Consider the following 11809-nt stretch of genomic DNA (forward strand, 5'->3'; position numbering starts at 1 on the left):
CCAGCTTTTGGCTCCAGAAAAGCCCCCCAAATGTCTCCCAAAACTCTGCAATAATATACTAGTAGAGATTATATTAAGATTTGGCTTACATGCTTCCCGAAAAACAGGTTGGGACAATTCATCCTCAGCTCGGGACAACTGAAATTTATTTTCAGGACAATGCTGGGACAATATAGGGAAAAAAATTAATTTTGAGGCCTGCATATGAATCAAGGATTTACATTCTACATTGTCTTCACATTTTGATGCAAAAATCAGATTTTCCAGACTATTCAAGTGATTATATTAATTTTGTATAACCCCAAACAGATCCAGGTTATCCCTTCGTAGAATATGTTTGTTAAAAAAATATTATTAATCTAAAAATATTCTTGACTGAAGAAAATACTATAAAAATTGTTTGTTGTACAGTATAGACAACAACTAAAACTATCACAGCTTATGATAAAAAAGGAAAAGCTAGTACATGTGTCTATTTTGATGAAACCCTAACTATAGAGAATATTTAGTGAACGTATTAAAAGTTATTGAAGCGTGGTCAGTGAAAATAAACGTTATACACAATCATGTATAAAAATAGATTTTCAATTTTAAAAGAAAACAAGATGCCAGAAGTACCTGCAATATCCATATTGTGTTGTTGAAAAAATATTTTATATGATGTTGAAAGTACATTATGTAAACCCCCCCTCCCTCCCCTTGAATTCAAATAATACACTTTGTTCTTACCAGCCAACTTTCGGGTTCCAAGTCTTTCTGCAACCTTTAAATTTCACAAGGTAGCAAGGACTGCAATCTGTAGGTCACTAGATGAAACCTCCAATCATTTGTGCCCCCCTCCCCAATCTCATTTAATAACTGGAGTTGATTTGTAACCACATCAGCCACCCCCATCCCACTTCCTTCATGGTTAATGACTGGTGTAGATTTTCCAATTCACATTACACTACCTCCTCAATTATGTGTCTGTTGTCCCCTTTGCCTATGACTTTAGCCCATTCCCAGTCTATTTGATCATTAGGCCACACCAATTTAGTTTGTTGTTTCTCGGATTTGCCCTGTCTAAATTTTTTGCTTCGAAATCAACTGTAAAATGTTCAATGAATTTTGGCCTCAACGGTTGAAGAAAGTCATTTTCATCCTAATTGTTAAAATTTTTCAATGTAACAATGCAACTTTGTTTCATTACATGTACATGTTCAAAATCTACAGTTACTGTAACAGTTTTAATTATAAACCATTCTCACTGGTATGTTCACTTCATGGCACATATTGTAACATTTCCTGGGTGCCTTAGCCTGTTTTTTTTCGCCCTGTTCATATTTTTTCAGAAAAAATCCGAGAAACAACTGTTATTAAATTAAATTGGTGTGGCCTTACATTGTGGGACTGAATATTCTTGCCATGGTGCCACCTAGAGGCAAGAAGTATAACTGCATGTGTACTCTGGAGGAAGGTAACAGAAGGACTACTGAAATGTTGACTGGAAGAACAACTCTGCCTGTGAGAAACAACTCAGATATCCAATGATTTACCAACCTGCAGAAACTCTTTACGCACATTCACTTACTTTTGGTTCAGGAAATGCATTACTTTAGCCAAGATGTATGAAGTCATATGTGAAGTTCAATAGTATGTTTTTTTAGTAAATTTATTCATTATCAACATCATTATTTGAACCAATGATCAGAACCTATATCTTAATAATCATCAGGCTGTATAAAAATTGTGTTCACTTGCTAGATCCTACATTGACATTGTACATATCATGTCTTCTCCCACTACCTATTTGAGCAGTTTATATCCCACCAATCACAATGCTTGGCTTTAATTTGATTAGCGGTGCTAAGTAGTTGATAAGCAGGTGACGTAAAAGGCAAATAGTCATGGGACTGTTGATGCTTTAGTTAGATTATTGATGCAAAACTGTTAAAACTATAGAGTTCTGTAATTTTACAGTGACTATTCCTTTTCTTAGGATACTATTCAACTGTACTGATTTCTTATACATGTATTTCTATACAATCCCTGCAGGATAAGGCTTCTTCCAAATTTTGCGATGTCTTAGTTTTAGTAACAATGTTGTAACTCATTGGAATAAAGAGTCTCTCTTCTTGAATATTTTGAAACATGTGCCTTCTTGCTTCTTGTACAGTTGATTGCATATTTGGCTTCAAAGTTTAAATTCATCATGCAGTTTTTCTGTAGGAGGGTTTTCAAGGAGACTTCCAGAATTGGCCGTTGATTAGGGTCTATCACAATATTTTCTTTCAGAACACAGCTGAATTTTTTAATGCATCCATGAACTTTAAAGCGCTCATGACACCAAAAAAAGCCTGTGAAATACATACAAATACCGGAAGTGTGAATACAATATAGTCACTTGAAGTTTGTTCCAATCACAATGACTGAGAAACTGAGCTTGTACGGCCTTCTAAAAGTGGGTTTTTGGAGACTCTCTAGCAAGCTTTCCAATTGCCCACTTCGGGCATCTCTATTCTGCATATCTGTTTTATTTTTGCATTTCTGTGCTTTTTCCTGAGCTGACATCACTGGATGACGTCAGCTCAGGAAAAAGCACAGAAATGCAAAAATAAAATGTAGAGATGCAAATCACCCGCCAGTACTAGCTTGTGCTGACTTTTCCAAGGTAGGGCGTTAGAATTTTGAATGTAACAAGAGAACCGTGCATATTTACTGTAAATGTGTCTGTTAGCCAGATAACACAAGCTATGTCAATTACAATCAGCTAAAGTCATATTTTGGTGTCATGAGCACTTTCAATAATTCCCCACCTACAGCATAACTTTCAAATCATAATTGATATAAATGAGCATAACATAACATCTGTTGGCAGTCTTGCGAATATCCACAATATGTACATCTGTTTCCTAACCTATACCTACCACAGCTAAGAGGCGATAGCAACTTTCAAGTCAGCAAACTCACAATTCTTTGCCGTTGCTTCATCCTTTAATGGAACAATTACATGACGTACACCATCATCGACGTACACCATACATAATTTACATAGAACTAGTTCTGTTGATCTACAATTTCGTTAGATAGAGTGGTGATCGTACAATTGCTCAGCTTTTGTTTAATGATAAGGTTTTATATATACAGATATATACATACAACAATGAGCACCACATTTTAAAGCATACATGTATTTGTAAGTAAGTTAAATGTTACATGTACATGTATGCTTCGTTCCACCACACAGCTTTTGAATTCTTGGATTTCATTTTTCATAAGAGTTCTAAATCTGAAGTGGTGATTACATTACTAGATATGTTAAGTTGGTACCCCAAATGACTTGTGACTAGCTTATTCTTGTCCAATCTGTGGTTGAAAGTTTCCACCTCCTAGCCAGAATGCCAGATCCATAGGCCAATAGCCAGTGCCTAACTGAGGGGGGTTGTAGTATAATTTGCACAAAAAAAAGGGTATGTTGGCCCTGGGTCGGAAGAACTGGCCTCTGAGGCTCTGAAAACAGTCTGGCACCCAGGTTACCTACTGGTTGAATATGCTCCACTTTACCGCTTCAAATACACGTTTGTTCACAAATATCAAGGAGGTTAAACAATACACACACACAAAAAAAAAACAGATGTACCTGCTGCGTACTCTGAAATTACAAAATACACCCATGATTTTCATTAGGCCACAGCAAGTAAATTTTATGGATGACATCAGCACGCACATTAATTTTCGGCTGATTTGGGGGGGGGGGAAAGAATTTTTTTGACAGTGGTCAACATGCTGAAAATAGGCAAAGATGTCTGTTGCCATGCCGGAAGGTGGATGGAAGATAACTATGAAGAGAGGAGACAAGAAAAGGCTCTGATGTAATGTTTTGTTTCTTACTTTGATGCAGTGATATGTGATGCTGGCTGTGTATATGCGATGTTCCCACTAAATCAAAACTCAGAATGATTTGTACAAAATTTTAAAATGAGGAAACCTTTTTTTTCGGCCCACCTTGTTTTTTTTTTCGCCCGCTCGCATTAGATTTGGAGTCTGCGGAGGATGATATCCATAAGATTTACTAGCCGTGGACTTACCATGTTTTACATGGCAGTCATCAACAGACTCTTGTATCTGGACATGTTAAGACTTCTTATGATATCAACGTTTGGAGTCTTTCTGCGGAAGCCCCACCAGTCTACCACCATCTGTGCCCGGGTGTATTCCCCCTCTACCTCCACGGTAGCGTACACGGTGTCGACGCCCTCCACGATGCCGGTGTCTATGACGATCGCCGTGGCCAGAGGGTCGCAGGAGAGGTAGGTCGGCTCGCCCTGCGCCCGCAGCCATTTGGACAGGTTGAGAGAGATGGCCTTGATGAACCGAGCTCTCCGAGTCGGCATGGCGGTCCAGTTAGCGAAGAAATCCTGAAAAACAAAGGTTTCGTTGATTATTAAATATTAACTTTATTGCAAAATAATGCCAAACAATGCTACTTGCAAACAAAATGAAGCGGAGCACTGGTGTACAATGTCTGTATACTTCATAATCTATATAAGTAAATTATAATGAAAATGACTTTTTTGCTCCGTGAAGGTCAGTGACCCCGGTGTGGAGTATTGTGAACAGTTGTTTTTTTGTGTGTTCACAGCTGTAACTCACGGTCCATTTGGTACCTTTAAATGTGGGATCACGACACATGTCATATCGTTGAATAGGGCAATACATATGCTTCCAAAATATGATGGTACTAAACATGCTTTAGATATTTATGTGCATGGGGTCATATCGCATAACGGTCAGGTATCGGCCAAGATGTAGAGTGAGGCTCAGACCTAAGAGGTCTCGGGTTCGAATCCTGCCCGATGTCACCGATCTTGTGCCCTTGGGAAAGGCACTTAATACGACTTTCCTTACTTCACCCAAGGAGGTTAAAAAACTCAAGGTGTAAAATGAGTACCTATCGAATTCGGTTAGGAATGTTCCTCGGAAAGTATTCTTTTTGCAATGCGCGGCCATGGACCTCCGGTATGAAGTTATGCGGAAATAGTCGTCTGAAGCCAGAAGTTGACTATGCGCTGAGGCGACCGCCCTAAAGCGGGCGACCATTTCCACCCCAAGCAAAACCCGCCGTGGGTTGGGTGGATGGGCTGCTTTCGGCTCCAGACGCGGTCGAAGGCCCCTGGCCTGACCCGGATAGAATGACGTCATGCTGGGATTGCATTGTGGGTGATGACGTCATACCTTCCGGCCCAATAGCCGCGCATCACAAATAGAGTAGGGGACCTTCCCGGTGTGAGTGGTTCAAACCTTACAGTCTAGTCTCAGGTTTGACATCTTGAAGAGATAATAGTCATCTGTTATGTGTCAATCCTTCCACAAATGTGGTAAATATTCATAAATATTAAGTATAATAAAGATTACCCATTCCAGTCCGTGTTCCTGACAGACCTCCCACGGTACAACCTTCATGGGACACTTGTACTCCCGTAAAACAACCTGCGCCGCTTCAGGGTCCATCCAGAAGTTAAACTCCGCACTGATGCCGATGTTACCTTCACCTGGCATGAACAGACAGTAAACCTAATTAATTTTTCTTAGATCACATCTCTTAATATCCAAGCAAATCTTTCTTTTGGTGTAAGCAGTACCATATCAAAATCAGGCAAGACTGTATCAAATCAGCCTCAGGCGTAACTAAAAAAAAGCCAGTACATAGAATATAGCTTAAAAACATTAAGCCCAAAGTTAGTTGTTGGCAAGTCTTTTTATAGAGTCCAAGGGAACTACTCTGCGGCAAAGATCTCTGACAATGCTTTGTAGATGTAAAGTAAAAGAAGAACTTTTGTGTGGATGTATGACTTGTATGCGTCTCAGTTATAAATGCTGCTAGCATGAAATTGCCGGCAGTTACCACTACAGAATTTTATCATTTTCGTATTGATTATGCAAAGTGGATATTGATTTACATGAATTGATATCTGCCAAATTGAATGTTCCTATCGTTCTCAATTACATATATACGTCCCAAGTTTGAAGTCCTATCATGGAACGCAATAGAATCTCCTCCATAATTACGCAAATTGTACGGCCGTGCCTTCGTGCTGCTGTGCAATATTGTCACAGAATACAATTAGATTGTACATGTGTGTTTATGTAAATGTGTGATTGCCTGCTCGTGTCTATGTGAGTTTGTTTGAATGTTTCTGTGTGTGCACGCGCGTATGTGTGTGTGTGTCTACTACGCAAAGATTTTTCCATACAACAGTTTCACAGTTATAAATGCGCAAGTGAGATTGTGACCTGTTCTGACCTCTGATGTTGCCTCCCATGATGATGATCTCCTTGAAGCGTGAGGAAATGTCCGGGTCCATCCTCCTGGCCAGCGCCACGTTAGTCAGCGGGCCGAGGGCGATCAGGGTGATCTGGTTCGGGAAGGCCTTGGACATCCGTATTAACGTCAACACGGCGTGTTCTGAAAGCAAATTAATCATACAAAGTACAGAAGGAAACTGTGATATTTAGATTTTTCATTGTCACAATCAGAACTTCTCTATAAACCTTGGTTACGTTTCGATGCCTATCAGACACCTTTTTTCAGAGCTTCTGACTAGGGATGTCCCAGAAAGCAATGGGAAGACTTCCCTTTCCACTTCCTGGAGGAAGTGGGAACCAGTAAAGACACTAGGAGAGTCCACACTGCCAACAGAAGCCTCTGGAGACAATTGTCTACAGCCGTTATATGTTTCTGACACGAAGCCTGCGGACGATTATTTGATTGATTGGTTGATTGGTTGATTGATTGAATGATTGATGTATGGATGGATGGATGGATTGATGGATGGATTGATTGGTTGACTGATTAATTGATTGATTTATTGACAGAGTTACAGTTTCTGGTCGTAGACGATGTTTTTGGTGCGTTTGCAGCCAGAGCACTATCTCAAACGATAGACAGGATAACAAGACAAATTCGATGGAGAACAGAGGCCGTCTGGATAAGATTAGATTGTCATGAACCGTGACGAGGACTTTATAACGTTTAGAACTGTGTTCTCGCCACGAAAGTGCCACATGCATCGGCTACATGTTGCGGCGAGAAGTGGAACTTTAGTCAGAAGCTATGAGGAAGGTGTCTGATGGACATCGAAATGAAAGCAATGCGGTTGAATCTCTGGTTGTAAAAAGAAAATCCAAATATCCTATGTTCTACAATAATGATGATTTTTTTTAACCATCATATGTTTAGATCAGCAAATTCTAACTTACTTCATGACGACGATTGGCCCTACCAGGGTAGGGAATTGTCAGAAAAGACCAATCAGATCAGGTCATATCCACGAGCTTACAGTTTACGGTCCAAAAGAGACACCTAGTGGCTAGTTAAGATACTGCAACATCCTATTCTGCATGTTTGACTAGTGGCCCTACCTGCCTGGTTGATAAGCCGGTAGTCTGGCGGATACTTGTCGGGTGCATCGCCCATGCTGTCCCGTCCGTTCCAGTAGGTATAGTCGTACACATCGTTCCCCATTAGCTGAAGAGACGCTCCCACATACACGGGTATCTGCACGGACCATACAAACATTGTAAATTCATGATAGCAAAACAAAACGTTCTGGGTGAGGTAATTGAAACCTGATATTAGCCTGAGCTTTATCGGTATAACTAAACACACAGTTAACATGTTGGCAGAAAGGCACACTACGCTAGAGGTACATGTATGTTGACATCTTTAACAGACGTACAATGTCATCCAACATGTTGCAAATAGCGTTATATCTAAAGCCCGTATACCTGCAGTCTTTTTCTGTATACATATCTCTCACCTAAGTTGTTACTAGTGATTAGCCTCTCGTGCATTATTAAAGATACTAGTTTAAAGAACTTCAATTCTAAGACTTGACCTTATCGACATCTTCTTGGTTCTTTGACATCGCAAAGTAAAATGTAGCAAGAAGACATCTGATATTTTTACCTCATTTGTAAAATTCACACCTTGTAAAATTAATGAAATGCTATTTTCCCATATTTTTATGAATTCCAAAAGTCATATCTATATGAGTTACAAGGTGGAAGAAAAATTACAACCAAATCATGTAATTATTATTTTTTCCAAACTTGACAATGATCTTAGCTTGAAATGATTTGATTTGGCGTTCCCTAGCGGCTTTTTATGGTTCTGTAGCGAAACGTTGGGTTGTAATGTCTCGTGATCTGGACATGCCAGAGTTATAAGACATGCTTTGCATAAACGATCATAAGCATTATAATTTAATATAGAGTTGATTTTGAAAAGGTAGCGGTCATGACATTAAAGTTCCAATTTCTTTGAAGGAATGTAAAATATTGATATCCACGAGTTGTAATAATTACCCTTTGAAGTTGCACAATACTTTGCTTTTTTTCTAAGTCACTCTGCAGTTTTAACATGTTTTAGCTCCGAACACTGCACCTAAGGTTGGATTTACCAATGGTATTAACTGCAAGTAACGTCGAGCAATGCTTACAGTAAGGAACTTTACAATGGTAACTAGAAAGGCCAACATTTGCTTTGGAGCAAATTCAGCATGACTTCACCACATTTTACGAAATGGCAGGGAAAGAAGGAGAAATACAACGGAAAACAATTCTTTACATTGATATAACTATAGTAGGAAGTGACAACTGTTAATTGCATAATGCAAACTGTTGATTTTCAAGATAAAAAGAAGCGTTTATGAATGAATAAAGTTCATACTGTCAATATGGCATGGCTTTGTACAGGTGTTTTAGTTAAAGCAATCAAATCCGAATAGCCAATCAGCAAGGAGAATGGAGGAAAGCTACATGCCTATTGGTTGCCTTCTCTACATGCCAATTCTGATGACTCATGCCCAAATGTGGTAACACACTGCTATTACATTTTCTATAACACAGCCAAAAAGCTCAAATAAAACCATTCTAAAATCCTGTATCACAAAAATTAAAAAAAAATCGCCTGGGGGTATTTGCCCACTCTACCTTCATGCCAAAGTTCATGTTATTTGGCCCAAAAATGAAGGAGTTGAATCGATGTAAAGAAATGGCAGGAGGAGGAGAAGACGAAACGTTAGCAAAAACAAAATGACATCACCACTATAGTGGTGAAGTCATAATGAAGAAGAACTTACGTCAGCCCGTCCGGCTGCCTGCAGTACCCTCAGCGCGTTCTTACAGTCCAGCAGAACTTCCCGCGCATTCCCGCGCACACACGTGACCGCCAGTACGCGCACTGCAGGCTGGGATAGCACCATCATCATGGCGATGGCGTCATCAATCCCGGGGTCCACATCAAGGATCACCAGTTTCTGCTGTCCTGTTTTACAATTTGTCAATAAGGGAAGGGAGAGGTGTTTCAATACACTTCACAAATATTCAGGAGTGCCAGAGTATGTTTCTAGTAAAATTTCACTGTATATACTTAGTAAAATTGCACTGTGAACTAATACGATTGCACTGTATTCCGAAAAATTGCACTGTATACTAGTAAACTTGCACTGTATTCCGTATACTCTGGCACCCCTGATATCAGGTGGCACATGTAAGGAAATTAGTGTATACTAGTACAATTGCGCTGTATTCCATAAAATTGTGAAGTATACTAATACGATTGTACTGTATGCTGTAAAATCACACTGTATGCTAGTACAATCGCGCTGTATTTCCGTAAAATTGCACTGTATACTCTGGCACCCCTGATATCAGGTGGCACATGTAAGGAAATTAGTGATGTAAGGAACCGGTATATTGTTGGTAGCAACCATAATTGTAGACAGGATCTACCAGTAAATACAAGGAAAATCAGATCGAACAGAACGATAAAACAAGTTAAGTCCTGATATCTCGTATGATAATAAACATATGTTTAATAATATAGACATATAGATTTGCTCCACACAGCAAGAAGAAGTTATTTTCAAGATGATTATTAAACTACTATGTACCTTGTCGGCTGGGTTGTTTCTGTGCTTCACTGGTCCCCAACTCTGCCATCAGAAATAACATCACCAACATGGACATCTGTAAAACAACACGGCAAAACTGCAAGTTTCGTTCAAACATAGATTATGAGAAGCGTCTCTTACTTGTGTGTGTGGGGGGGGGGGATAGTTCGAGCCAGGGAACGAAACAAAAACCTAAACAACGTTTTTTTCATCAGCGACATCACTTCTTTGCTTCACATATAGCACTATACTATAATAGAGGATTAATTAAACTTACTACATTAACAGAATGACCAGAAAATCGACTTAGAAAATTAATTTCCCGCCTTAAATTGCATTGGATGCCTTACGCTAACCCACACGTATACGTGACATCATGAACAGTCGGTATTGCGTGTAGACTAACGGGGCGGTGACAGCTGTAGGCTACAGTGTCTGGTTTTAACTTGAGAGAGGTCCTTTTCTTACTACCTCAGGCTTAACCGACCTATATTGATTTAATGGTAGGATTGGCCAGTCACATCACATACTACATAAGGCCATGTTGATTTGATTATATGGATGACATCCTCTGGAAACCCCAAAACTGATGCGCGCGTGCGAATAAAAAAAAATTTTGCAAAAAAAAAGTTTTGCAAAAAAAAAATTGCTTTCACTATGAAATCTACGTGGTCATGAAGGTTGAACAAATGGCACAGAATATGTTATGGCGAATAATCTACTCTTCAAATTCATTTCTTTACATTTTTGTCTTTTTTCCTTTGATTTTGGCATTCTACGACATTGGTATCGTTTCTAAATGTTTTCCTTGCAACTTATGGTATATTTTTGCTCATTTAGCAACTGTTTTGCACGATTTACAGTATGGTTGAAAACCTTTTTTTTGTGGAAATGGCCGAAAATTCATGCGCGCGCGGATGTCATCCATATAATCAAATCAACATGGCCTAATACAATAATAATCAGAAGATGTCATATGTTGTATCTTGTACATGTACATGTACATTTGTGCATTTTTATGGATGACATCCCCTGAAGACAATCGAACTAGTGCGCGCGGGCGAATGAAAAAAAATTCCGTCCAAAAATAAAATGCTACTAAACCACAGGCATACAAAGCAGGTATTGTGAATTTGCGGCAGTGCTTAGCAACGTATACGACAAGCCGGCACATGCTGTTTTTTGCGGCATCTTTGAATCGGCACTGTGCGTATGTACTGAGTTCTGGAGTCGTAGTGCTTCGTCGGTAGCCTGGGTGCCCGGCTCCGTATTGTCGCTAACTACCATGGACTACCCAGGCCTAGAGCCAGGTCAGAGCCTCGGTGGACGTTTTTTTTTTACCATTTTCGCATGCGCGAAAATGGTAACTCAGACGAGATTGAGATTGGATGGATGGATGGATCAACGGTTCTACCCTTCAACGGCCATGCAGACATGCTAAGTCACCGCATGTCGCTAGATGTCGTTGTTGCGACGGCCATGCAGACATGCTGAGTTGCCGCATGTCGCTAGATGTCGTTGTTGCGAGTGCACTTTTTACCATTTATGCCTTGGACGTTTGTATACTTTCCATTATGGTTGCTAATTTCAAAATCATAGTTCTATTAATGTTGCATAACAAAGCTGCTGACAAAACAAACTTAATTTGTCTTGAACAATAACTTGATTTTATTATTTGCCAAAAATGTTGATAAAGACATGTCTATAATCACAGTAATCAAGGATTTTAATAAACTGCATAAATTATGTCAATGAGCATTAGCAGTGTGGATTAGTCTAGATGTTCAGATTTCCATTAGCCGGCAGTCCAGAGGGTCACACGTCCGACCAATCAAGGCGCTGCAGGCAAAGCTTATTAAAAGCCTCCTTTTCAG

The 11809-nt window shown here is 39.6% G+C and overlaps 1 protein-coding gene across 1 annotated transcript in view; it reads right to left on the reverse strand.

The window, feature by feature from the left end:
- Window positions 1–4043: 4043 nt before the first annotated feature.
- Window positions 4044–11809, reverse strand: part of LOC109470360 (uncharacterized protein C1683.06c-like) — a 12134-nt gene continuing 4368 nt past the window's right edge. Inside the window, exons 2-7 of the mRNA XM_019769279.1 lie at window positions 9936–10011; window positions 9123–9307; window positions 7402–7537; window positions 6284–6445; window positions 5395–5531; window positions 4044–4397 (exon numbers count right to left, since the gene is read on the reverse strand). Of these exons, the coding sequence (XP_019624838.1) occupies window positions 4074–4397; window positions 5395–5531; window positions 6284–6445; window positions 7402–7537; window positions 9123–9307; window positions 9936–10011 (1020 nt within the window). The 3' untranslated portion in view covers window positions 4044–4073. The remainder of the gene's footprint in view (window positions 4398–5394; window positions 5532–6283; window positions 6446–7401; window positions 7538–9122; window positions 9308–9935; window positions 10012–11809) is intronic.

Source organism: Branchiostoma belcheri, unplaced genomic scaffold (assembly GCF_001625305.1).
Source record: "Branchiostoma belcheri isolate BF01 breed outbred unplaced genomic scaffold, Haploidv18h27 scaffold220, whole genome shotgun sequence".
NCBI lineage: Eukaryota > Metazoa > Chordata > Leptocardii > Amphioxiformes > Branchiostomatidae > Branchiostoma > Branchiostoma belcheri.